Source organism: Sphaerodactylus townsendi, linkage group LG10, assembly GCF_021028975.2.
Source record: "Sphaerodactylus townsendi isolate TG3544 linkage group LG10, MPM_Stown_v2.3, whole genome shotgun sequence".
In the NCBI taxonomy this organism is placed as follows: Eukaryota; Metazoa; Chordata; class Lepidosauria; order Squamata; family Sphaerodactylidae; genus Sphaerodactylus; species Sphaerodactylus townsendi.
In genome coordinates, this window is record NC_059434.1 from 78191696 (window position 1) to 78215314 (window position 23619).

Sequence of the window (23619 nt, forward strand, 5' to 3'; positions counted from 1 at the left end):
TAGGAGCAGCAGTGGCGTAGTAGGTTAAGAGCAGGTGCATTCTAATCTGGAGGAACCAGGTTTGATTCCTCGCTCTGTCGCCTGAGCTGTGGAGGATTATCTGGGGAATTCAGATTAGCCTGTGAACTCCCACACACACCAGCTGAGTGACCTTGGGCTAGTCACAGCTTTTCGGAGCTCTCTCAGCCCCACCCACCTCTCAGGGTGTTTGTTGTGAGGGGGGAAGGGCAAGGAGATTGTAAGCCCCTTTGAGCCTCCTACAGGAGAGAAAGGGGGGATATAAATCCAAATTCTTCTTCTTCTTATGATGCTGTGGGGAAGCAGAGCAAAACCCATTTCCCTACAGTATCCAGGGAAGGGGCTATTGGGCCTGTTGGGGAAAACCACATGCATCCCTGGGAACACGTGGATTTTCCCAAATAGAATGTAACTTTGTGCCCCGCTTTATGATATAAGAACAGTTATCTTGCTAAAGACCAGCCTTTTCACCTCAGAAATAAACAATAAATCAGAACCATTAATGAATCAGAACCACACAGTTCGGATGAGTGGTTTTTTCCTCGTGGACGTCCCACAGTGTCTCAGATTTCTCATTTCATGGCAGCTTTCCAATGACGAAGAAATACATAACGTTGGCACGTCCCTGACCTTTGGGTTTGGCACCCTTGCCTGCTGGATTCAGTCTGCGCTAACCCTCAAGATAAACTTGAAGAATGAAGGCAGGAAAGCTGGAATCCCACGAGTCGTCTTGTCTGCAGCAATAACCCTCTGCGTAGTCCTTTGTATCCTCTGAAGTCTAAGTCAGTTTCAAGTGTGGACTTTTTAAATATTTGCCATGTGAGGTTTGGATATTCCAGCTAGATTCTAGTTCAGTAGCACCTTTGGGATGAACAAGATGTTCAGGGTGTTCGCATCTGAATGTCAGAGCCCCTTCGACAGATACAGGAAGTTTGGCTTATAACCCCTCAAATCTTGAGAGCCAGCGTGGCGTAGTGGTTAAGAGCAGGTGGACTCTGATCTGGAGAGCCAGGTTTGATTCCCCGCTCCTCCACCTGAGCGGGGGAGTCTTCTTCTTTGTCAGTCCCTAGTAGTAAAACCAGAATAAAAGGTGTGGCGTGGCAAAAGCTGCCAAACAAATAATGCAGAGCAAGAGGACACCCCCAACTTTGCTCACATAATAATAATAGGAGGAGAAGAAAGCCTTTATTGGCATGTTAAAAGAACACCGCAGCTACAAAACAGACCAATACAGCAAAACACATCCACTCACATAATAATAAATTAATTGGTGTTTGGTGACAGCTGTGATTGGTGTTTGGAATTAACGCGTCATTAGTGTTTGGAAGACGCTGCCACAGGAGGGGGTGATGGCCACTAACCTGGATAGCTTTAAAAGGGGCTTGGACAGATTGATGGAGGAGAAGTCGATCTATGGCTACCAATCTTGATCCTCCTTGATCTGAGATGGCAAATGCCTCAGCAGACCAGGTGCTCGGGAGCAGCAGCAGCAGAAGGCCCTTGCTTTCACATCCTGCACGTGAGCTCCCAAAGGCACCTGGTGGGCCAGTGCGAGTAGCAGAGTCCTGGACTAGATGGACTCTGGTCTGATCCAGCAGGCAAGTTCTTATGTTTCTTATGTTCTAATTACGGGGTTCAGCTTTACTTGGCAGAGAATTTTTGAGTATATTTATTAAGACCATTTTATATCCTGTCCGTCCATCCTAGAGTAGATCCCCAGGATAGAATACCATAAATTTTAAAACAACCTTAGGAATATGAAGAGAATATAAAAACAAGCCATCTAAAAGCAGCCTGTCTAATTTACCACGTGGGAGGATGTACTACTGTTGTGCTTAGGGAGAGACTTAGGGAGCTGGGTATGTTAAGAGGTGACATGACAGCCATGTTTGGATATTTGAAGGGATGTCATGTCGGTGGGGGAGCAAGCTTGTTTTCTGCTGCTCTAGAAACTAGGACCAGGAGCAATGGGTTCAAAGTGAAGGAAAAGAGATTCCACCTTAACATCAGGAACGTCCTGACAGTCAGGGCTGTTCGACAGTGGAATGCACCACCTCACAGTGTGGTGGAGTCTGCTTCTTTGGAGGTTTTTAAAGAGAGGCTGGATGGCCATCTGTCAAGCGTGCTTTGATTGTGTGTTCCTGCATTGGAGGGGGTTGAACTTGATGGCCCTCGGGGGGTCTCTTCCAACTCTATGATTCTGTGATCCTGCATGTATCTTCCTTGACCTCCACCCCTTCAGATTTCATCCTGATGGGACAGAAGTTCCACATGCATGCATCACGGATACAGTGGGGCATGGTGATGTGTTTCCTCTGCTACTTCGGCACCTTTGCGGTGGAGTTCAGGCACTACCGCTTCGAGATCATTTGCTCCGAGTACCAGGAGAACTTCCTCAGCTTTTCTGAAAGTCTGTCCGAAGCATCCGAGTATCAGACGGATCAGGTGTGATCCGACCTCTCAACTTCCTTTTCCTCACTGTGCTGGGCGTGTCCAGTCACATGACTCTACTCACAGCTCCATTTCCTGCTTCTTCTTTTTAAAAAAACCACACACACCTTGTTTTCTACGTCTGTAGGCACTGCAAGTGGCCCAAAAGTTCTCTGGAGAGGCAGGATCAGACCTAAGAGATGTGGAGTGGCTGCCGCTCTGCTTCCCTTTGTTCTTCCTTTCTTCCACAGCATCACAAGATGGAGTGTTCCACCCAGATGGTGAATGATTATCAAAGGTTTAGGGGTCAGGGTGGGGACAGAGCAAGAAGTCCTGTCAGTTTTTTTGGTGCACCTAGACTTGAGTCCAGTTAGCACCTTAGAAACCACAAGATTCCAATCCCGATGTTCTACGGCTGACCATCGTTTGCCCCCTGAAACTGTCTTCTTTGGCGAAACCTTAACGTATTTAGAACAAAGGCAAGCTGGAAAAGATCACATTGGCAGCTGTGGTTTTTGAGGCTGTCTTCCTCTACTCTCAAAGCGAAGGGTTTAAAATACAGGAAGCTCTCCTGGCAGAGACAGTGGCATAAAGCTCCTCTCGCAGATGGAGGGAATTTGGCACCCCAGTTGCACGTCCTGAGCGGGTCCCTGCAAACCTAGGAATTCCAGTTTGCAGTCTGGAGCTTTCTCCTTTCCGAACCGGCAGCGGTCGCAGCTGGAGTTCCTGGCCTCTTAGGTTTGTTGGGCCTTCCATCCACTGTGCTCTGAGGCCTGCCTTAGCACAGACAAAAGGCCAGGGGAGGGGACAGCATGAAAAAGCAATGGCTGGTGAGCTTCCTGTTTCGGCAGCAAACCTAAAGTTATTCCCCAGTTTGCGGTCTGTGCATCCTGCTAGCCCTTTCTTTGTAGATTTCTGGAGGTCAGTCAGTTATTAAGAGCGCTGAAGTTCTAGTGGGGAAAAGTTGGCCAGCCCCAAGGCATTATGGGGCACTCGGAGAAGAGTGAGCCGGCACCTTCTGCCAGCTAATTGGTACAGGACCTTGGGAGGCCAACTGTTTTTCTACATTACAGGAACTAGGGATTCGTACAGAAACTTTATACTGCGAATCATCAGCCTAGAACTGCAGGGAGTGAATCCTGAGACTCCAGATGTTAGGATTGTTGCTCTTCATCATCCCTGGCCAGGCCAACATGGTCAATTGGCCATGCTGGCAGGGGCTGATGGGAATTGTAGTCCATAACATCTGGAGTGCCAAAGGTTCGCCACCACTGCTGTAGAACAATATAATGAAAGATCATTGTAATTAAATAATCAAGGTCTCTCTTAGCATTGTCCAACTTTAATATACATTTTATTTATTAAAATTGGACTTGAAGATAATAGATCGTTTCATTACGATTCTTGTATTTGATTATATTGTTCTGCACAATACATTGATTGTGTGTACAACTTTTTTTCCCCTGGCAGGGCTTCTAGGCCTTTGAGATTGCCCTACCATGCAGGAATAAAGCAAAGGAAACTTTTTTCTTTTGCTGGCCAGGTGTAATAGGAAAAAAGGTTCACCTGGTATTCTGCTCCCCTCCCCCAAGTTAGGCAGCTCTGAAAACTTGCAGATTTGTCCAGCAGGAAGAACATTTGGCTGTTCCTGGAGTCTCACCTGGTCAATTTTTGAGGCAGAATTCTGCTTTAGCCCACCTGAGCCGCCCACAATCTAGGTATGTGTATGCATGGAGTCGGCAGGCTTTCAGCTTCACGAAGATGCCAAGGGCAAGTGAGAGTCACCTGCAGAACTGGCCTTTAACACCTGCTTCTCCAAACGATCCTTCCCAAATGCGTGCTTTAACACTCCTCGGAGCAGCTTTAAAGCTTCGTGACCGGTGAAGAGCAACAGGTTTTTCTTTTACCACATTGCCACGCTGTACCTGCTGAATTCCTTCCTCTTAAAGGCACAGAGCCTCCGCCTCAAAATATCGGGGCAGCTCAAGGGATGTGGACCACCTCTGTCCTGAAAGGGAAACTCCCCCCCCATCTGAGCGGGGACTCCATGCTTTGAGGACCAGCCTCACGGTTGTAAAAAAGTATTTATTTAATGTTAGTAATGGCAAAGAATACACTTAAGTAGTGCTTCCATAACACTACCTGCTATTTCTAAAGCCCATCTCTCTTAGTTGGCCAATGGGAATCACTGAGTGGTAGCAGCATCTTGAGTATTAACAAAATAGGAGACAGGTAGGCAGTGATGAGAAGTGTCTGCCTATGTGCTTAGGTGAGCAAGATTTGAGCTGACAAAAAGAGCAGGATCAGTTAAAACCCCAAAGCAGTCATTTTCTCGGGATTTGTTTTCCAATGGAAAAGGTAGTTTCTGGGCTGTTAATAATTGCATGAGAAGAATACGTAATAGGTGGAACTGCTGGTCTTCTTCCTGAGAACACTCCTATTAAACACATATACCCCCTCCCCCCCCCCCACACACCCTTTGAGTTAGGAATTGGTAACCCTATGATCTCATCACCCTATAGGTTATCTAATGATCTCTGGCTGGCTTGCATGGAGGGGATCCTTCTCGTTCTAAGTCGTGGCTGCTTTAGGCCTTGTCACAGTTTCAAGATGCTAAAAGGCTCATAAAAGCAATCTTGGGCAGGCTACCAGCATTTTAACTTGCCCTTGATCTGCAGGCGCTAGCGGAGGATAAACAGAATGACTACTTCTCTGCAAAAAAGCTTCTGCTACTGAGGTGCTCAGATCTAAGGCCATTAAATGCATACTCCTGGGTCCGGTCACCAAAAAATTATGTGGGGTGAAAGGTCTGACCTGCTCTTGTGCCTTTAGCTACAGCTTAATGTTGAGAAATCAGCCCGGGATTCTTTGCACAGCATGGAGGTCATCACTTGTTAGTATTAACATATCAAACTGCTATTAGCTATTTCTGTAGGTGCCCACTGAGAAATTGGACCTTTCAATGAGCACATAGAAGCCTCTGCTTCTTTCTTACAGTGTAGAGAACAGGTAGGTAGCGACAGGTGGAGGTGAGTCACTGCTAGATTGTTCTTTTCTCCTGTTGCAGTTCGCAGGGTGGTCGCAAGAATAATTTCAAGTTTAGCAATAACAGCAGCAGAAATGGACGTTTGGGCATGTTTACTTTTGGGTCAAAGTCTGCCTTTGGATACAAAATATTTGATGTTGGAAAAGGTGGCTAGAAATATGTAAGGAAGGTGTGGGGATTATCCCTTGAGAAAACTGGGGCCCCAAAGTGGACCCAGTCCCAATATCTTCTGTGCGTGGTTGTGGAAAGGGAAGCGTGGAAGAAACACCCTGAAACGAAATTACATACACGTAGCTAATAGGTTTCGGTTCAAATTACTGTAAATAGTCCACTGTGACTTTTTTTAAAGATAAATGTTTACACTGTTATCATTTTATATTTAAGTAAGCTAGACAAAAAAAAAAAATCAGTTTGTGAAACGGTTGCCCCTAATCCCAATATGCAACCCGAGCCAAAATTCAAGCTTTTCGGTGATACGTTGTACATTTCTTAGGAGTATTTCTTATGGCACATTTCAGTACAACTGAGCAATGACGGATAACTGTACACTGAAACATGACCACTAAATAAATTTCTTTTATGGAAAGCGTTCTGTGTTTGTATGTAAAGGGCCACCAGGCTGCAGTTAACTTAATGGCAATCTAGTAGGGCTTTCAAGGTAAGAAGAGGAGTTTGGATTTATATCCCCCCTTTCTCTCCTGTAGGAGACTCAAAGGGTTTACAATCTCCTTGCCCTTCCCCCCTCACAACAAACACTCTGTGAGGTGGGTGGGGCTGAGAGAGCTCCGAAAAGCTGTGACTAGCCCAAGGTCACCCAGCTGGCGTGTGTGGGAGTGTACAGGCTAATCTGAATTCCCCAGATAAGCCTCCACAACTCAAGCAGCAGAGCTGGGAATCAAACCCGATTCCTCCAGATTAGAATGCACCTGCTCTCAGCCACTACTGCTAACAAAGAGACTAACAAAGATGGTTTGCTATTACTGTCCTCTGTATAGCAATTCTGGTATTGCTTCTTCCACTAGAGCCAGCATGGTGTAGTGGTTAAGAGCAGGTACACTCTAATCTGGAGAACAGGGTTTGATTCCCTGCTCTGCCACTTGATCTGCAGAGGCTTATCTGGTGAACCAGATTAGCTTGTGCACTCCAACACATGCCAGCTGGGTGACCTTGGGCTAGTCACAGTTCTTTGGAGCTCTGTCAGCCATACCCACCTCACAGGGTGTTTGTTGTTTGGCGGAGAAGGGAAAGGAGATTGTAAGCCCTTTTGTGTCTGCTTAAAGGAGAGAAAGGGGGAGATATAAATCCAGTCTCTTCTTAAACAGTGGCTGGGTAAACACTTGTCTGGGATGCTCTTGCCTGATCCTGCATTGATCAGGTGGTTGGACTAGATTGTCTGTATGGTTCCTTCCAACTCTGTCATTCTACTTAGGGGTGGGTTTCAAGCATAGTTTTTACAAGCAGAAGAATACCAGCTGGAAAGCATCAAATATGCCAACAATTGTGGTCTGCAATAGTTTGCTGTCTAACTTTACTCCCTTTCGCTTACATAATCTGAACAGCTGGCTGGAGCTTGCAATATTTTCAAACAACAGACCACGCAAATGGGATTGGTTTGAACCCACACGGCAAAATAACAAAAGGAAAGAACAGAAAAAACTTTTAAGAGATTTTTATTTGTAAGAAATTAGCTGTCAAAATGACCAAAATGTGATTGGTGACGTTCTGACCACAATCCACCGGCCCCAATCCACTGAGAAATTCTTCTATGAAGCCCCAGTGAACTGAATGGACATCTCAGCAGGGTCTGCGCCAAACTTCCCAGTGGATCGAGCCCTTTGGTTTATGTGCAATTCAGAACTTGGGGTGCTGACCGCCAAAAACCTTTATGGGCTGATACCCTGAAATGCAGCACCAGTAGATGTGCCAATCATGCCGGCCTCCATTTCTTGGCATCCAACAACCACATGCTTTTTTTAAAAATTCACCAATAAAACTACCATAAATTATACAGGAAAAATGTCATCAGGTAACAACTGGGGTGGGGTGGGGGCTGTTTGCTTTCATTCCCTGTGCAATTCCGCATCTTTAAGTGGAGGACGGCAGGAACAGTTCATTGAAAGACGTTATAAGTCTGTAATAAGATTTCTCGTCATCTGTCAGCCCAGCGTTGCCTGGCCGAATGACAATTGCTACGTGGACGTCGACTTCTTCTGCGGCGTCAGCCTCTGAGGAGAAAAGATCCATAAACAGTAAATTATTTATCACAGTAAATTATTTATCACGTTTCTATCTCGTCCTGCCCGGTCAAGGTGAACCACAAGAAAATCTGGTGCGGTGCTGCTGTACCACACATACGATGCTGAAGATAGCCAAAAAAAGCAGCAGTGGCGTAGTGGTTAAGAGCAGGTGCATTCTAATCTGGAGGAACCGGGTTTGATTCCCTGCTCTGCCGCTTGAGCTGTGGAGGCTTATCTGGCGAATTCTGATTAGCCTGCGCACTCCAACACACGCCAGCTGGGTGATCTTGGGCTAGTCACAGTTATTCTGAGCTCTCTCAGCTCCACCCACCTAACAGGGTGTTTGTTGTGAGGGGGGGGGGGAAGGGGAAGGAGATTGTAAGCCACCTTGAATCTCCTTACAGGAGAGAATGATGGGGTATAAATCCAAACCTCTCGTCTTTTCTTCAAAAATACTAGGGCGATGACCACATTTCTTGGGGCCAATTGACACAGATAAACCACACAGTACAGAGTTCCTAGAACAGTGGTGGTGAACCTTTGGCACTCCAGATGTTATGGACTACAATTCCCATCAGCCCCTGCCAGCATGGCAAATTGGCCATGATGGAAGGGGCTGATGGGAATTGTAGTCCATAACATCTGGAGTGCCAAAGGTTCACCACCAAGGTCCTAGAACTACCAATTTAGATTGCAGATGGGGTGGGGGGTGGGGGTGGAATTATAGATTTCAAAGCCTGTGTGAAAGCCGACTAACGGGAATGCCCCATCACCCACCCAATCAGTGTAGCCCCTGACTTCCACTGACCGAAGGACAAACACATTTGCACAACCCCGTGCTGGCTCCACAACTCCTAGGATTGCACTGTTAATGTGGTAAGAAGAGCATTCTAACTGAAAACTAAAATGTCTTTCTGTAACATGGGGGAGAATTAAGTATGAAATTCAAATGAGGTATTCATCACACACCTTGTCCTATCTAGATGAAGTAGAATACGTTGTGTCAAATAAGAGATATCAAGTTGACTTATTTTGTAGAAACTGACTTCATTTACATATAGTGGGAAATTCAGCTGTTCTTGATGCAGAGCCTGAATTAACTTGATGATGAACTGAATTCTGATCACAACCCGAAATCTGATCACAACAGATAATAGGAGTTTTATGGGCCCTTCCGTACATGAAGATTAATGCACTTTCAATCCACTTTCACAATTGCTTGAAAGTGGATTTTGCTAATCCGCACAGTAAAATCCAGCAGCAAAGAAGAAGAGTTGGATTTGTATCCCCCCTTTCTCTCCTGTAAGGAGACTCAAAGGGGCTTACAAACTCCTTTCCCGCCCCCACCCCTCCCAACAAACACCCTGTGAGGTGGGTAGGGCTGAGAGAGCTTCAAAGAACTGTGACTAGCCCAAGGTCACCCAGCTGGCATGTATAATCTAGTTCACCAGATAAGCCTCCACAGCTCAAGTGGCAGAGCAGGGAATCAAACCCAGTTCTCCAGATTAGAATGCACCTGCTCTTGACCACTACATCACGCTGGCTCTTGTGGAAGAAGCAAAGTGGATTGAAAGTGCATTATTCTGCACGTGCAGAAAGGGCCTTTGTCCCTAACTTTGACCTGCATTGCATGTGGACTCGACTATTTCTGCTTAGTGTCAGACAGCCTGGACAAATTTGCCCTATTTTCTCTTGTTCAGAAAGAGAAAGAGATATTATTGAATGGACTGAGGCTGAAATGAACAAATAGCACAGGCCAACTGACACAGGAGAGGCTGGTACAAGTATCCTGCCACCTCTCATCCACTGGGCGGGGATGTTCTTCTTGACCCCAGCAGTGGCGTAGGAGGTTAAGAGCTCATGTATCTAATCTGGAGGAACCAGGTTTGATTCCCAGCTCTGCCGCCTGAGCTGTGGAGGCTTATCTGGGGAATTCAGATTAGCCTGATTACTCCCACACATGCCAGCTGGGTGACCTTGGGCTAGTCACAGCTTCTCGGAGCTCTCTCAGCCCCAGCCACCTCACAGGGTGTTTGTTGTGAGGGGGGAAGGGCCAGGAGATTGTAAGCCCCTTTGAGTCTCCTGCATGAGAGAAAGGGGGGTATAAATCCAAACTCTTCTTCTTCTACTTTGCAGTACATCTCTGGGAACATCTGTTGAGATATAGACAATGGGGAGAGGACCAGCCCTTTTACCTCGAGTGACGTCTGTCAGGAACAGGATGTTGTTTGTAGAACACCCGATGCTTGAGGCGATCCGCTGGTAACTTTCACTGTCGACTTTGGAGCCGATTCTGGTGTCAAAGTGGCCGTCTAAGAGCTGTGAGGTGTAAGGAGGAAGAAGAGAGAAGGTGGTCAAATGCCTGCCATCGTGGTGTAGAGGTTAAGAGCAGGTGCATGCTAATCTGCTGTGCCACTTGAGCTATGGAGGCTTATCTGGTGAACCAGATTAGCTTGTGCACTCCAGAACATGCCAGCTGGGTGACTTTGGGCTAGTCACAGCTTTTCGGAGCTCTCTCACCCACCTCATAAGGTGTTTGCTGTGGGGGGGGGGGGTGAGGGAAAGGAAATTGTTAGCCCCTTTGAGTCCTTACAGGAGAGAAAGGGGAGAGCTGCTCTGAGCTCTCCAGAGTAAAGAAAGATAACAAAAAATGCAATCAAAGTTTCTATGTTAGGAATGATTAATAATCTCCACCTGTAGAACCCTGGTTATTTGGAAAGACTCTCTCGCTCTGTTCCAGACATTTACGGCCTTCTAGTCAAACTGGCGCTCTTCCTTCTGTCAAACCCCAAAGCTTTTCACACACAGTGTTGGAACTACGGAGAGGTGTGGCACATGTTCTTGAACAACAGTTAACGAACATTTAAGTTTTGGTCTGGGTGAATGTGCACTCCCCTTCAATGCTTAACAGGTAACATACCATTGCCCTTTTGGAGAGAATGAGCAGCTGGAAAGAAAACAGTAAGCATCATACCTACCTCTAAAATGTCACCTTCGGTTGAGTTTCCAAACAAGAGCTTTTGTGCCTCTACGCTCCCAGAGGAATAAACATAAACCTTCATTCCTCTTTCTCGCCACTTCCTAACCGCTGGTACCACATCCGCAAAGAACCTGCAATACAGTACAACAAGTCAGCAGAAAACATCTACCTCTTCCAACTCTATGATTCTGATCTAGTACAAGGCAGCTTCGTGCGCATGAACAAACACACTGCCAGCGTAACATGTGGTTGTGCCCCGAAGTGTGTGGAAGAGGGCAGCAATACATATATGGGCTTTCAGGACTATACACAGGAGTTCAACCAACTGGATACTCACTCTCCCTTCACACAACCTTTCTCATAAGCTGCTCTCCACATGTGTCCCTGGAGCTGTTTCAAGGCCATGGTCTTTCTGTCTGAAGACATCTGCCAGTGAACATTGTCTACGACAGCCTGGATGACGCGCTCGATCTCTTCTTCGCCGTCCCTGCTTTCCATTGGGATAGGCACGACCCCGTGGATGTGAGAATCCTCTTCAGCCTTGGAAATTGGAACAGACAGAAGGTAACACAACACCAACCGTGAGCTCTTTGACTGGGCTGGCAACTTATTTTGTGCAGTGCAATATTTTTTTTAAAAAAAATCTAAAAAGCAACAGAAAACCTTGGTGCATTCTTCCATACTGAATTTATTCTGGGCATGATTAAAATACTGAGATACTAGCCATAAATCAGGAAAAACAAGGTAAAATGCACATTCTTTAGTGCCGTGAAGCTTGAGCAACCTGTGGCTCTTCAGATGTCCGTGGACTACAATTCCCTTCAGCCCCTGCCAGCATGGCCAATTGGTCATGCTGGCAGGGGCTGATGGGATTTGTACTCCATGAACATCTGGAGAGCCACAGGTTGCAGACCCCTGAGCTAGATAGCCCAGACCAGCCTGGCTTCATTGTATTTCAGAAGTAAAGCAGGGACAGCCCAGGTGAGGATCTGAATGGGAGACTATCCAGGAAGACCAGGTCTGCTCTGCAGAGAAAGGCAATGACAAACTACCTTGGAACATCTCTTGCCTTGAAAACTCCATGAAGGATTGCTGTAAATTGGCTGCAACTTGAGGTCGCAAAAAATGTCTTGAGCCAATGCAAAACTTTATCTATTGCAATCTTATTCTTATTCTCCATAGAGCTTAGGGCAGTGGTGGCGAACCTTTGGCACTCCAGATGTTATGGACTACAATTCCCATCAGCCCCTGCCAGCATGGCCAATTGGCAGCGGCTGATGGGAATTGTAGTCCATAACATCTGGAGTGCCAAAAGTTCGCCACCAAGGGCTTAGGGTGTAGTTTCAGAGGGTAACCTATAGCACCTTAGAGACCAGTTAAATTTCTGTGTAAAAGCTTTTAAGAGTCTAAGCTACCTGTGTCAGATATCAAGGGAGGCCAGAATGTTTTATGATCACAACAAACCTGTAAGGTAAGTTAGGCTGAGACACAGTGGCTGGTCCCCTCCACCAGAGGAACAGAGTTTTTGTCAGGAGTGCTTTGATTGTGTGTTCCTGCATTGCAGGTGGTTGGACTTGATAGCCCTTGTGAGTCTCTTCCAACTCTATGATTCAGTCTGACACTATCCACAGCACCACACTGACCTCTAGTGGTGGGACAGGAAGCTCTGTGAATACGGGACACTGCCTCCTTTTTCTTCTTCCAAAAATCCTTCCTGATTATGCTGAACTAGGAAATGGGATCCCCCTTCTCTGCATGCAGGTCCCTGGGCAATTCTTACACAAGGTGACAGAATCCTAACATTGCACTTAACAAGGCCACATCAGGGCAACAATCTGGAATCCCTGACAAAAGGAGGTTTGAATTTCAAAAGCACATTCCCCAGAAATCTTATTGATTTCTAAAGTGCTACTAGTCTTGAATCTAGCTATTTCAACTGCAGACCAACACAGTCACACACTTGAAACCACTTTTAAATTGTCTCTCTAGTACAGCTTTGCCAGCCAATGAATTCTGAATGGTCATTCCATGAGAATATACGAAGCGCATTTGGAAACTCCTAAGGGACAAGACTATGAGGGTGGGTGGGTACGGAGGGAATCAATTACAAAAATCAGATTGTCAGCAACCTCAGCGGAAATCTGATTCCCATAAATTTGTCTGTTCTCTGGTTAAAAAGAAGGGCACTCACTCACCATGGCAATTGAGTTTATTGTCAGAATGGTAGAGCTCTTATATTCCATGGATACAGGGGATTGACTGCAAGACACCCTGCCAGCATGGCTATGCTGGCAGGGGCTGATGGGAATTGTAGTCCATAACATCTGGAATGCCAAAGGTTTGCCACCCATAGGGTAGAATTTATAGGGAGCTGGGGATGTTTAGTTTGGTGAAGACAAGGTTAAGAGGTGACATGATAGCCATGTCAAGATATTTGAAGGGATGAGGGAGCAAGCTTGTTTTCTACCGCTGCAGCGACTAGGACCAGGAGTCATGGGTTCAAGGTGAAGGAAAAGAGACTCCACCTAAACATCAGGAAAAACTTTCTGTATGGGCCGTTCGACAGTGGAATCTCGGAGTGTGGTGGAGTCTCCTTCTTTGGAGGTTTTTTAAAAGAGGCTGGATGGGCATCTGTCAGGAGTGCTTTGATTATGTGTTCCTGCACTGCAGGGGGTTGGACTTGATGGCCACTGGGGTCTCTTCCAACTCTATGATTCTAAATGGGCCTCTTCGGCTTTTCTATGGATCCTGATACGTTCTTAGATGTTCAGAACATGCACACCACACACAATACTCAGTGAAGCCAGCTCAGTGGCTTAGCTCAAGTTAATTGGGGTGGGGTGGGGGTGGGGGCTGCCAAATTTTCAATCATGAGGTGGTAGATTCTTCATTGTTAGAGGATTTTTATGGATTTGGTGTCTACTTGTGTGTGTTCATTCTCTAAAATATATTCCTTGTTTCCAATAATTATTACTAATGAAATGCATTTGTTAATGATACAACTGCCTGTTCATTTATTATTATCATTATCATCATCATCATCATCATCATCATCATCATTATTATTTTATTTAATATATCGCCCGATCCCTGAAGGGCTCTGAGCAGTGTACAACATAAAACTGTATATATAAAATCAACATGAATACAATTTCCAAAAATACACTTAAAGCAGTAATTGCTTCCCAAAAAGGTGTTAAACTAAAACTTAACCCTCCTAAAAAAGGGGGAGGTAATGGGTCCTGATGACATTGAGGACCCAGAGAATAATTGGGGAGGGGGGGCGCACACTCAGCGGCTGGTCTCTCCAAAGGCCAGCCTTTGGACTCCATTTGAGTTTTCAACATGTGTTCCTGCATTGCAGGGGGTTGGACTTGATGGCCACTGGGGTCTCTTCCAACTCTATGGTTCTAAATGGGCCTCTTCTGCTTTTCTATGGATCCTGATACGTTCTGGATCCTGAACACAAACTCCATTTGAGTTTTCATGCAGGATTATCCTCATACACACAAGTTATCAGTCCCAGTTATACTCTCCCTCCTCTGCTTATTCCCCCAATTAAAGAGAGCCATGAAATGAAGAAAATATTATGGGCAGTTTTTTTTTTTTTTTTTTTTTTTTTTTTTTTTTTTTTTTTTTTTTTTTTTTTTTTTTCTTTAGTGTAGTGGTTAAGAGCAGGTAGATTCTAATCTGGAGAACCAGGTTTGATTCTCCATTCTTCCACCTGAGTGGCAGGGGCTTATCTGGTGAACCAGATGTGTTTCCGCACTCCTGCATTCCTGCTGGGTGACCTTCATATGTTCTTATCAGGTTAGAGCCATAAATTCATAGAGAATTTTTTAAAAGCCCAGTGGAGAAACAAAAAGATTTCAAGTACCCAACCTGTTTTCTCAGAAGGCCGACGTCCTCTTGACACTCCTCATCTTCCCAGTGTGTTCGCAAGTAATCTTTGATATTGTTTTTGATGTAAGGAAATAAAATGTCCTAAAGATACACAAAACACAACAGTAGGTAGGTGACCAATATTTCTTACTAGCCCAAATCTGTTCTGGCACGCTGAGGGTCACAAGGAAAATTATATACCCAGAGATGGTGACCGCATCGTAATCTGAAAACAAGAATACAGGTGGATATTTTAAAGTTCTTAAACAACAGTAAAGTGTCAAACCCTTCACAAATGCCATGCATTGCATCCTTTTTTGGTTTCAGAATCCAGCTGGGGGATATCTGAGTGGTCAAAAAATGTCTGTGGAAAGGCAGCACGTTGAGATGGAATGTTTTAGGCTTCTGTTGAGCTGGCAGCTTTCCCATATTATTTCTGACAGGTGCCAAAAACACGCTGCCCAAGAATATGGTGACACAGTGGCATTAAGAACATAAGAACTAGCCTGCTGGATCAGACCAGAGTCCATCTAGTCCAGCTCTGTGCTACTTGCAGTGGTCCACCAGGTGCCTTTGGGAGCTCACATGCAGGATGTGAAAGCAATGGCCTTCTGCTGCTGCTGCTCCCGAGCACCTGGTCTGCTAAGGCATTTGCAATCTCAGATCAAGGAGGATCAAGACTGGTAGCAATAGATCGACCTCTCCTCCATAAATCTGTCCAAGCCCCTTTGAAAGCTATCCAGGTGAGTGGCCATCACCACCTCCTGTGGCAGCATATTCCAAACACCAATCACACGTTGCGTGAAGAAGTGTTTCCTTTTATTAGTCCTAATACTTCCCCCCAGCATTTTCAATGAATGCCCCCTGGTTCTAGTATTGTGAGAAAGAGAGAAAAATTTATCTGTCAACATTTTCTACCCCATGAATAATTTTATAGACTTCAATCATATCCCCCCTCAGACGTCTCCTCTCCAAACTAAAGAGTCCCAAATGCTGCAGCCTCTCCTCATAAGGAAGGGGCTCCAGTCCCTCAATCATCCTCGTTGCCCTGCATTGCAGGGGGTTGGACTTGATGGCCCTTGGGGTCTCTCCCAACTATGATTCCATGATTCAGAATTTAGCGAAGACATTCCACGAATGGCTGAGCTGACATTTGAACCAGATTCCTGAACTCACAGCACTTGTTCTCAACTCCTGCAGTACAATAGCTCCCATTCAGGAATACCTGTGCGTTAACCGCTGGCTGGATAGAACTTTGCCGCATGCTGCAATTACAGGTGAAAACAGTGTTAACCATGATTAGAAATTACTACATTCCTGGCAACCTTTTGTATGCCAGCCCCTTAAACTCATTTCAACAGAGCGTGCCCGGAAAGGTCACGCGTTGGGTATTGGAAATTTTAATGTGGGTTTCCTTTAAAAAAAGATGTTTTGGAGCTACAAGTTTAAATAAACTGAGGCAGCAGCTCTAAGACAGTTAAGAGCTTATCTTCTCAGACCGACTTATGAGGGAAGGTCATCCCCATTATCCACTTTTAACAGGCAAGGGTCAAAGATTCAGACTACCCTCCCAAATGTTCCTCTGGACACACTAGTTCTGGTGGTTCCTCTGTGTGCAAAGATAAAGCACGCCACGAGTATCCACAAATAAAGTGGGAAGCTCGAGGCACGAACCGTGACCTGGTTTTCCAAAAACTTGATGTGACAAGCCCGCATATAAAATCCTGAATAGACTTGCTCAATTTCTACAGCAGGAAGGAAGGTAGGAGGCAAAACGCCCCCAAGTTATGCGTTACGATTATCAAGTGCTAGTTCAAGGGCTTTAAGAGCAGTTCTGACTTCTCTCAAGAGAACAGGACAGTAAACGCGACATAGCAAAAGCCGAGGGATCCATCGCAACCCTTTTTCAAAGGGAAATATTACTTTCCTTTGAGTACATTTTCGTCTTCCACTTCTCCAAGGATCTCGGAGCGGTATGCATGTTACTGTGCGCCTCGCTTTTATCCACACAACTCAGTGAGGTAGATCAGGCTGAGGGAGAGTAGCAGGCCCAACATCACCCAGCTAGCATTGCGGCAGAGAGGGGATATAAGGCAGACTCTCTCAGGTCCCTTCCACACATGCAGAATAATACACTTTCAATGCACTTTGCCACTGGAATTTATTTATTTATTGATTGATTGATTGATTGATTGATTGGTTTTATATACCGCCCAACCCCCGAAGGGCTCTGGGCGGTGCACAACATAATTACATCTTACAACCCATACAAACAAACCCCATTAAATTAGAATTAAAACACAGCGATAAAATTAACAAAGATGGCGTCACGCAATAAAACCCCCCCAAAGAGGGGGGAAGCAGAACGAAGAAGTGGGTCCCATAGATGGCAAAAGGGAACTCCAAACCGGAGGAATAATTTACTGTGCAGAATAGCAAAACCCACTTGCAAACAATTGTGAAAGTGGATTGAAAGCGCATTATTCAGCATGTGTGGATCCTAGTCTGATGCTCTGACCACTACACTATGCCATCTCTCACAGTTGCAAAGCTGTAGGAGACGATTCAGCTGTGACTTATCAAACGACAGGTCCCTTTATCTGTCCTTTCCACCACCTGCCGAGGCTGCAGTCTCGTTTTACCTTTGAGCAAGCAGGATAGGAGGGCAGGCGTAAGAACTAAAACTGGAGAAATTACAGCAGCACTGTCTACTTTAAAGTGACACGCAATGTCTCCCAAGTTGCAACCTAGTTTGATTCATGTGAATTGTGTGTGTGAAGATTCCAGCTACAGATAATGGTCATAGGGTTTTCACGGCAAGAGATGCTCTGAGGTAGTTTGCCACTGCCTGCCTCTGAGTTATGAACTTGGACTGATGATATCCCATCCAAGTAGTCACAAAAGATAACTCTGCTTAACTTCAGAAATCTGACAAGATCAGGCCAGCCTACACGTCATCCAGGTCAAGACAAATGTCTATAGGGCCAGCGTGGTTTAGTGGTTAAGAGAAGGTGGATTTCTAATCTGGAGAACCGGGTTTGATTCCCTGCTCCAGAACCTAAGCGGCAGAGGCTTATCTGGTGAACCAGATGTGTTTCCGCACTCCTACATTCCTGCTGGGTGACCTTGGGCTAGTCACAGTTCTCTCAGAACTCTCTCAGCCCCACCTACCTCACCAGGTTGTTGTGTGGAGAGGAAGGGAAAGGAGCTTGTAATCCACCTTGAGTCTCCTTACAGGAGAGAAAGGTGGGATAGAAATCCAAACTCTTAAATATGGTCTATATTTTGTATCTTGCCCTTCCCCGGAGAAGGTCAACCATGGAGCTATTCCTGTTTTCTCGTTGACAAACCGCCACGGAGTGCCATGTTCAGGACAACTTGCCCCGTCAGCCTAGATGGCAATTTTAACTCATTCCTCCTCACGCTTACAGCTTCTCAGGGCTAGGCAATCTTGTGGACCCCAAGTGTCAAAGAAGTGACATCTACCAGGGAAGATATCTGTGTACTGACAAACAAAAAAAGAGGAGGTTATGGGTCATACTAGGCCAGGCGCAGCATGCAATACGCAGACTGCACCCAGCTGTGCATGCTTAGTGCATTTCTGTTCGGCACAGGTCCTGGGGGTTAGTGGTTAAGAGCAAGTGGATTCTAATCTAGAGAACCGGATTTGATTCCCTACTCCTCCACCTGAGTGGCAGAGGCTTATCTGGTGAACCAGATGTGTTTCCGCACTCCTACATTCCTGCTGGGTGACCCTGGGCTAGTCACAGTTCTCTCAGGACACTCTCAAGCCCACCTACCTCACAAGGTGTCTGTTGTGGGGAGAGGAAGGGAAAGGAGCTTGTAAGTTACCTTGAGTCTCCTTACAGGAGAGAAAGGTGGGGTATAAATCCAAACAACTCCTCCAACAACAACTGCTCCTTCGATACTTTCCCTTTAAACTCACCCACTAAAGCCACCTGAAAAACAAGTTAGCTTCTATAGTGTCCAAACTTCACTGATACTCAGATCATAATGAAACAGGATTTGTAAGGAATGATAGTTAACCTAGACGACAGCAGCCACAGACGTTTTATTGATAGCATAGCAATGGCAATAGAGTCAACATGGTGTAAAGGTTACAGCGTAAGGCTAGGATTTGGGAGACTCATGTTTGACTCTCTGCTCTGTCGCAGAATCTTGCTGGTTTGCCTTGGGCCTCTCGCTGTCTCAGCCCAGCCTATCTCACAGGGCTGTTGTTGCGAGATTATACAGAGGAGAAGAAGAGTTTGGATTTATATACCACCTTTCTCTCCTGTAAGGAGACTCAGGGGATTACAATCTCCTCCCGCCCCCAACAAACACTCTTATTAATTAATTAATTAGATTTTTATACCGCCCCATCCCCAAGGGGCTCCGGGTGGTGTACAGCATAAAATGTCAATACAGTTATAAATATAATTGCTAAAACCTTTAAAAGCAGCAGTAAAAATAATGAGAGGTGTCCAACAAACCCCATTTTTAAAAATCCTCCCCAGAGGGAGGGATGGCGAGTCCCATTAGATGAAAAGGGCCCAGATGTAAAGAGCCAAAGGGGGGGGGACCTTCAGCGGCTGGTCCCTCCAAAGGCCCGGCGGAACAACTCCGTCTTACAGGCCCTGCGGAACTCACCAAGATCCTGCAGGGCCTGGACAGCTGGAGGAAGAGTGTTCCACCAGGCCGGGGCCGGGGCTGTAAAGGCCCGCGTGGAGGCCAGCCGCATCATTGAGGGGCCAGGGACCACCAGTAAATTGGCCTCAGCCGAACGGAGAGGCCGTGCAGGGACATATGGGGTGATGCAGTCTCGAAGATACGAGGGTCCCAGGCTGCACAAGGCCTTAAAGGTCAGCACCAACACCTTGAAGATGATTCAGAACTCTACCGGGAGCCAATGCAGCTGGCGCAACACAGGCTGGATATGATCCCAAATGGCGCTGCCTGTGAGCAGACGCGCCGCCGCATGTTGGACCAGTTTTAGACTCCGGATCAAACGCAAGGGAAGGCCCACGTAGAGCGAGTTACAATAGTCTAATCTGGAGGTGACCGTTGCATGGATCACAGTGGCTAGGTCTGCTTGGGAGAGGAAGGGAGCCAGCCGCCGGGCCTGACGAAGATGGAAAAAAGCAACCCGGGTTATATGGGCCACCTGGGTCTCCATTGAAAGAGACAAATCCAGGTGGACCCCAGGCTGCGAACGGAGGCGGTTGTCGCCAATGTGACCCCCTCCCACACCGGCGGCCGGAAAGTCCCGCTTCCTCCTTCGCGGCCCAGCCATAGGATCTCCGTCTTCGATGGGTTCAGTTTTAACCTGCTCTGCCGCAACCAACCAGCAACCGCCTCCAAACAGTGCTGTAGCGCCGCAGGGGCGGTGCCCGCTCCCCCCTCCATCAACAGAATGAGCTGCGTGTCATCCGCATACTGATGACAAATCAGCCCAAAACTCCGTACCAGCTGAGCAAGGGGTCGCATATAGATATTAAATAACAGCGGGGATAATAACGCCTCCTGGGGTACGCCGCAATGAAGCGGGTACTTCCGGGAGGCCTGATCCCCGCACCTCACTTGCTGACTCCGACCCTGGAGGAACGAGACAATCCATTGAAAGACAGTGCCCCGCACTCCAGAGGCGGCCAGGTGGTGGGTCAAAAGGTCGTGGTCGACCACATCAAACACTGCGCTAAGATCTAACAATACCAGCAGCACCGATCCGCCTCGGTCAAGCTGTATACGGAGTGTATCTGTGACGGCGACGAGAACAGTCTCCGTCCCGTCCCTGGGGTGATGTCACATTGCAATGTTTATTAGGCAGACTATGTTTATGAGGTGGTTTGCCACTCTGTGAGGTGGGTGGGGCTGAGAGAGCACCGAAGAACTGTGACTAGCCAAAGGTCACCCAGACAGCATATTTTGGGAGTGCACAAGCTAATCTGGTTCACCAGATAAGCCTCCACAGCTCAAGTGGCAGTGGAGAATCAAACCCGGTTCTTCAGATTAGATTGTACCAGGTTTTAATCACAACACCACGCTGGAGAGAATGAGGTATACTGCTTGGAGCCTCTACTGGGGAGGGAAAAAAGATGTTGTTGTGCCTATGACTATAGTCTCAATTGAAGAACTCAGAATTGGAGCATGATACTCTTTGTTGTAGAACTATAGCAGGTTATTGGCAGGTAGGAACTCATAGACAGATCTGAAAATACATCATAAGCTGTTCAATGATATACACATAACAGCCCCCCCCCCCCCCACAATCTTTTCTAGCACCAAGTGGAACCGGTTTAAGCAGAAAGTACAATATAATTTGATGTTTACATAACGGAGAAGTTGAGTTCTCAGGGCAAAGAGAGAGAGAGATAGGGAGGAGATGGAATGCAAACAGGTAATTTCCCACAGAGAGGCCCAGGGGGAGATAAGGAAGAGCACCAAAGAGCAGGCAGGCACACCCCCTCCCCCCCGCCCCACACACAGACCAAAGACAGTTCCCAAGCTCCCAGCAGGAACAACAGCATGACAAAGATGCACAGACCCCCCCCTCCCCGCCTCGCCAGTAGATGAGGGAAGCAGCATTATGCCAGGACCATCAGGACCATGACAGAAGTAACCTTGGTGGTCTCCCATCCCAGTGCTAATCAGGGTTAGCTTCCAAGGTCTGGGAAGATTGCCTACCCTGTTCAGGCAGCATGCTCTATGCTGTTCCTCTATTGGAAATGTACCCCCCCACAACACACATAAGCACCAGTGGCGTAGCGCCAAGGGGGCGTGCGCCTGTGCGGGGGCGTTTCGAGAGCATGGTATGTGAGCCCCGGGCGGTTCCCCCTCGCTCCGGCCCTGATATGCACACTCTGGGGTGACGTCACATCGCAATGTTTATTAGGCAGATTATGTTTATGAGGTGGTTTGCCACTGCCTTCTCCAGTCGTCTACACTTGACCCCCAACAAGTTGGGTGCTTATTTTTCAACTAATATGCAAGCCTCAATATAATGCGGACAGTGCGTTTACTGTGCTTTCTAAACATCCACTTATCACTATACCTAACAGACTACCGCTATTAACTATTGCCTAATTCTAACACAGAACAAATATTACCAAACATACTCATACCGTACAATTAAGACATACAATTCAATATACAAACACGTTATGTGTTAGAATTAGGCAATAGTTAATAGTAGTAGTCTGTTAGGTATAGTGATAAGTGGATATTTAGAAATCACACTAGCATAGTAAACGTACTGTGCATTTTATATTGAGGCTTGTGTATTAGCGGGATATATCTTTGTGTTTCGGAACTTATCCGCTATACCATATTGGATATTTCTTATTTTGCAACCTCAGAAGGATGGAAGACTGAATCAGCCTTGAGCTGGCTACTGGAAAACGACTTCCTTCGGGATCGAACTCGGGCCGTCAGCAGATAACTACACTATGGAGGCTTACCACTCTGTGCTAAAGGACTTCTTGTAGTATAGTTAGTACTATAGTAATAATAAGACAGCTGGCACAATTACACTGAGTTATAATCTTAAAGAGAGGAGAAAGCCTCACTGAAGCTACTTACACTTACATCACAACTGCTCCCATGAACGGAAGCTGGTCCCATTAAAGATGCCGTCAGCAATAATCAACGTTTCATCAAAACAAAACATGACAGCGCCGGTTTGCCATTCCTGCCTTTCATTACAAAAGAAGAGCAACCAATGCTAATGCTAAATGAAGTGAGGACTTAAAGAACAGCACAATTGTCTGAGGCAAATAGTTGCCAAAGGATATATTTCAAAACTATAGGCAGATTCTTCTGTCCCAGTAAAAACGAAGCGGAGTCTTGTACCTTCTTAAAGCCTAACCACATTTTATATTCAGCAGTAGCTGTTCCCAGTTAGCCCCTGTGCAGCTGATGAAGTGAGATCAGTTCATACAATAAAGGTGCCAAATGATCATCAAAGTTGGAATCTATTGTCGAAGGCTTTCACGACCGGAATCACTGGGGTGTTGTGGGGTTTCCGGGTTGCATGGCCGTGTCCCAGTAGCATTTTTCTCCTGACGTCTCGCCTGCATCTGTGACTGGCATCTTCAGAGGATCTGAAGTTGCCAGCCACAGATGCAAGCGAAACGTCAGGAGAAAAATGCTACTGGGACATGGCCATACAGCCCAGAAACCCCACTACACCCCAGAAGTTGGAATCAACTGGCTCTTGTGGGTTTTCTGGCCTGCATGGCCGTGGCCCAGCAATTTTTGCTCCAAATGTTTCACCCGCATCTATGGCTGCCGTCTTCAAGAGGCATGTCACGATAAGTTGAGTCTCTCCCCGTGACGCAGTATGGAGCATTTATTTATTTATCATTTATTTATAAGTTTTGTATACCGCCCTACCCCCGAAGGGCTCTGGGCGGTGAACAACATAATTCTATAACACATACAATTAAAAACCCATTAAAATAAAATTATGTGGCAGGGTGTATGTTTTGTCAACCTCACAGATGCCAAACCTAGACGATCTTCTCACATGGATCGGGGGTTTAGCAATCCTAATGGTTTGTTTTAAGCCATTGGGCATAGTGTGAATTGTAGGTCTAGCAATCCTAAAAAAAGGAAACCCCCCCCCCCCCCCCACCCGCACGCGCTGCATCAGTTCCATCTAGAAAAATACATTTCTGGTGACTCAGCCCGATCCTATGCACAGGCGCGGATCCAAAAAGGAAGGAACCAATTCGGAATTCCTTTCGAGGAAGCGCGTTGCAGCATCGCCCCGATGCTAAATGCGTACGACCCTCCCCCCACCTCACCTTGACAAATGCGATGGGCGTCGTCGTGCCTTCGATGTCTAATAGGATCGTGCTGACTTCTGCGGGGATGGTGAAACCCACCATGTCCACACGCGGGGGGCACGCACAAAGGCGCAGGCAATTTTGGGGTGGGCGCGTCCCCCCCAAAAGCAACCCCGCAGCTCCCAGCAGCGAGCAAGACGAGACGAGCCACCGAGCGCGCGCAACCCGCCCCGGGGAGGC

The 23619-nt window shown here is 46.6% G+C and overlaps 2 protein-coding genes across 4 annotated transcripts in view; one reads left to right on the forward strand and one right to left on the reverse strand.

Annotated features, from left to right (window-relative positions):
- The window catches only part of TMEM150C (transmembrane protein 150C), a 38289-nt gene extending 34773 nt beyond the window's left edge, over window positions 1-3516 (forward strand). For all 3 annotated transcript variants that reach the window (XM_048509605.1, XM_048509606.1, XM_048509607.1), the window contains 2 exons: window positions 605-782; window positions 2261-3516. In XM_048509605.1, the coding sequence (XP_048365562.1) occupies window positions 605-782; window positions 2261-2469 (387 nt within the window). In that variant the 3' untranslated portion in view covers window positions 2470-3516. The remainder of the gene's footprint in view (window positions 1-604; window positions 783-2260) is intronic.
- A 3632-nt stretch (window positions 3517-7148) lies between these two features.
- ENOPH1 (enolase-phosphatase 1) lies at window positions 7149-23618 on the reverse strand. The gene is made up of 6 exons (XM_048508792.1): window positions 23398-23618; window positions 14594-14695; window positions 11049-11251; window positions 10710-10842; window positions 9927-10050; window positions 7149-7719 (listed from the first exon to the last, which is right to left on the reverse strand). The coding sequence occupies exons 1-6, from the start codon at window positions 23479-23481 to the stop codon at window positions 7580-7582; spliced, it is 786 nt and encodes a 261-aa protein (XP_048364749.1). The 5' UTR covers window positions 23482-23618; the 3' UTR covers window positions 7149-7579.
- Between the last annotated feature and the right edge of the window lies 1 nt (window position 23619).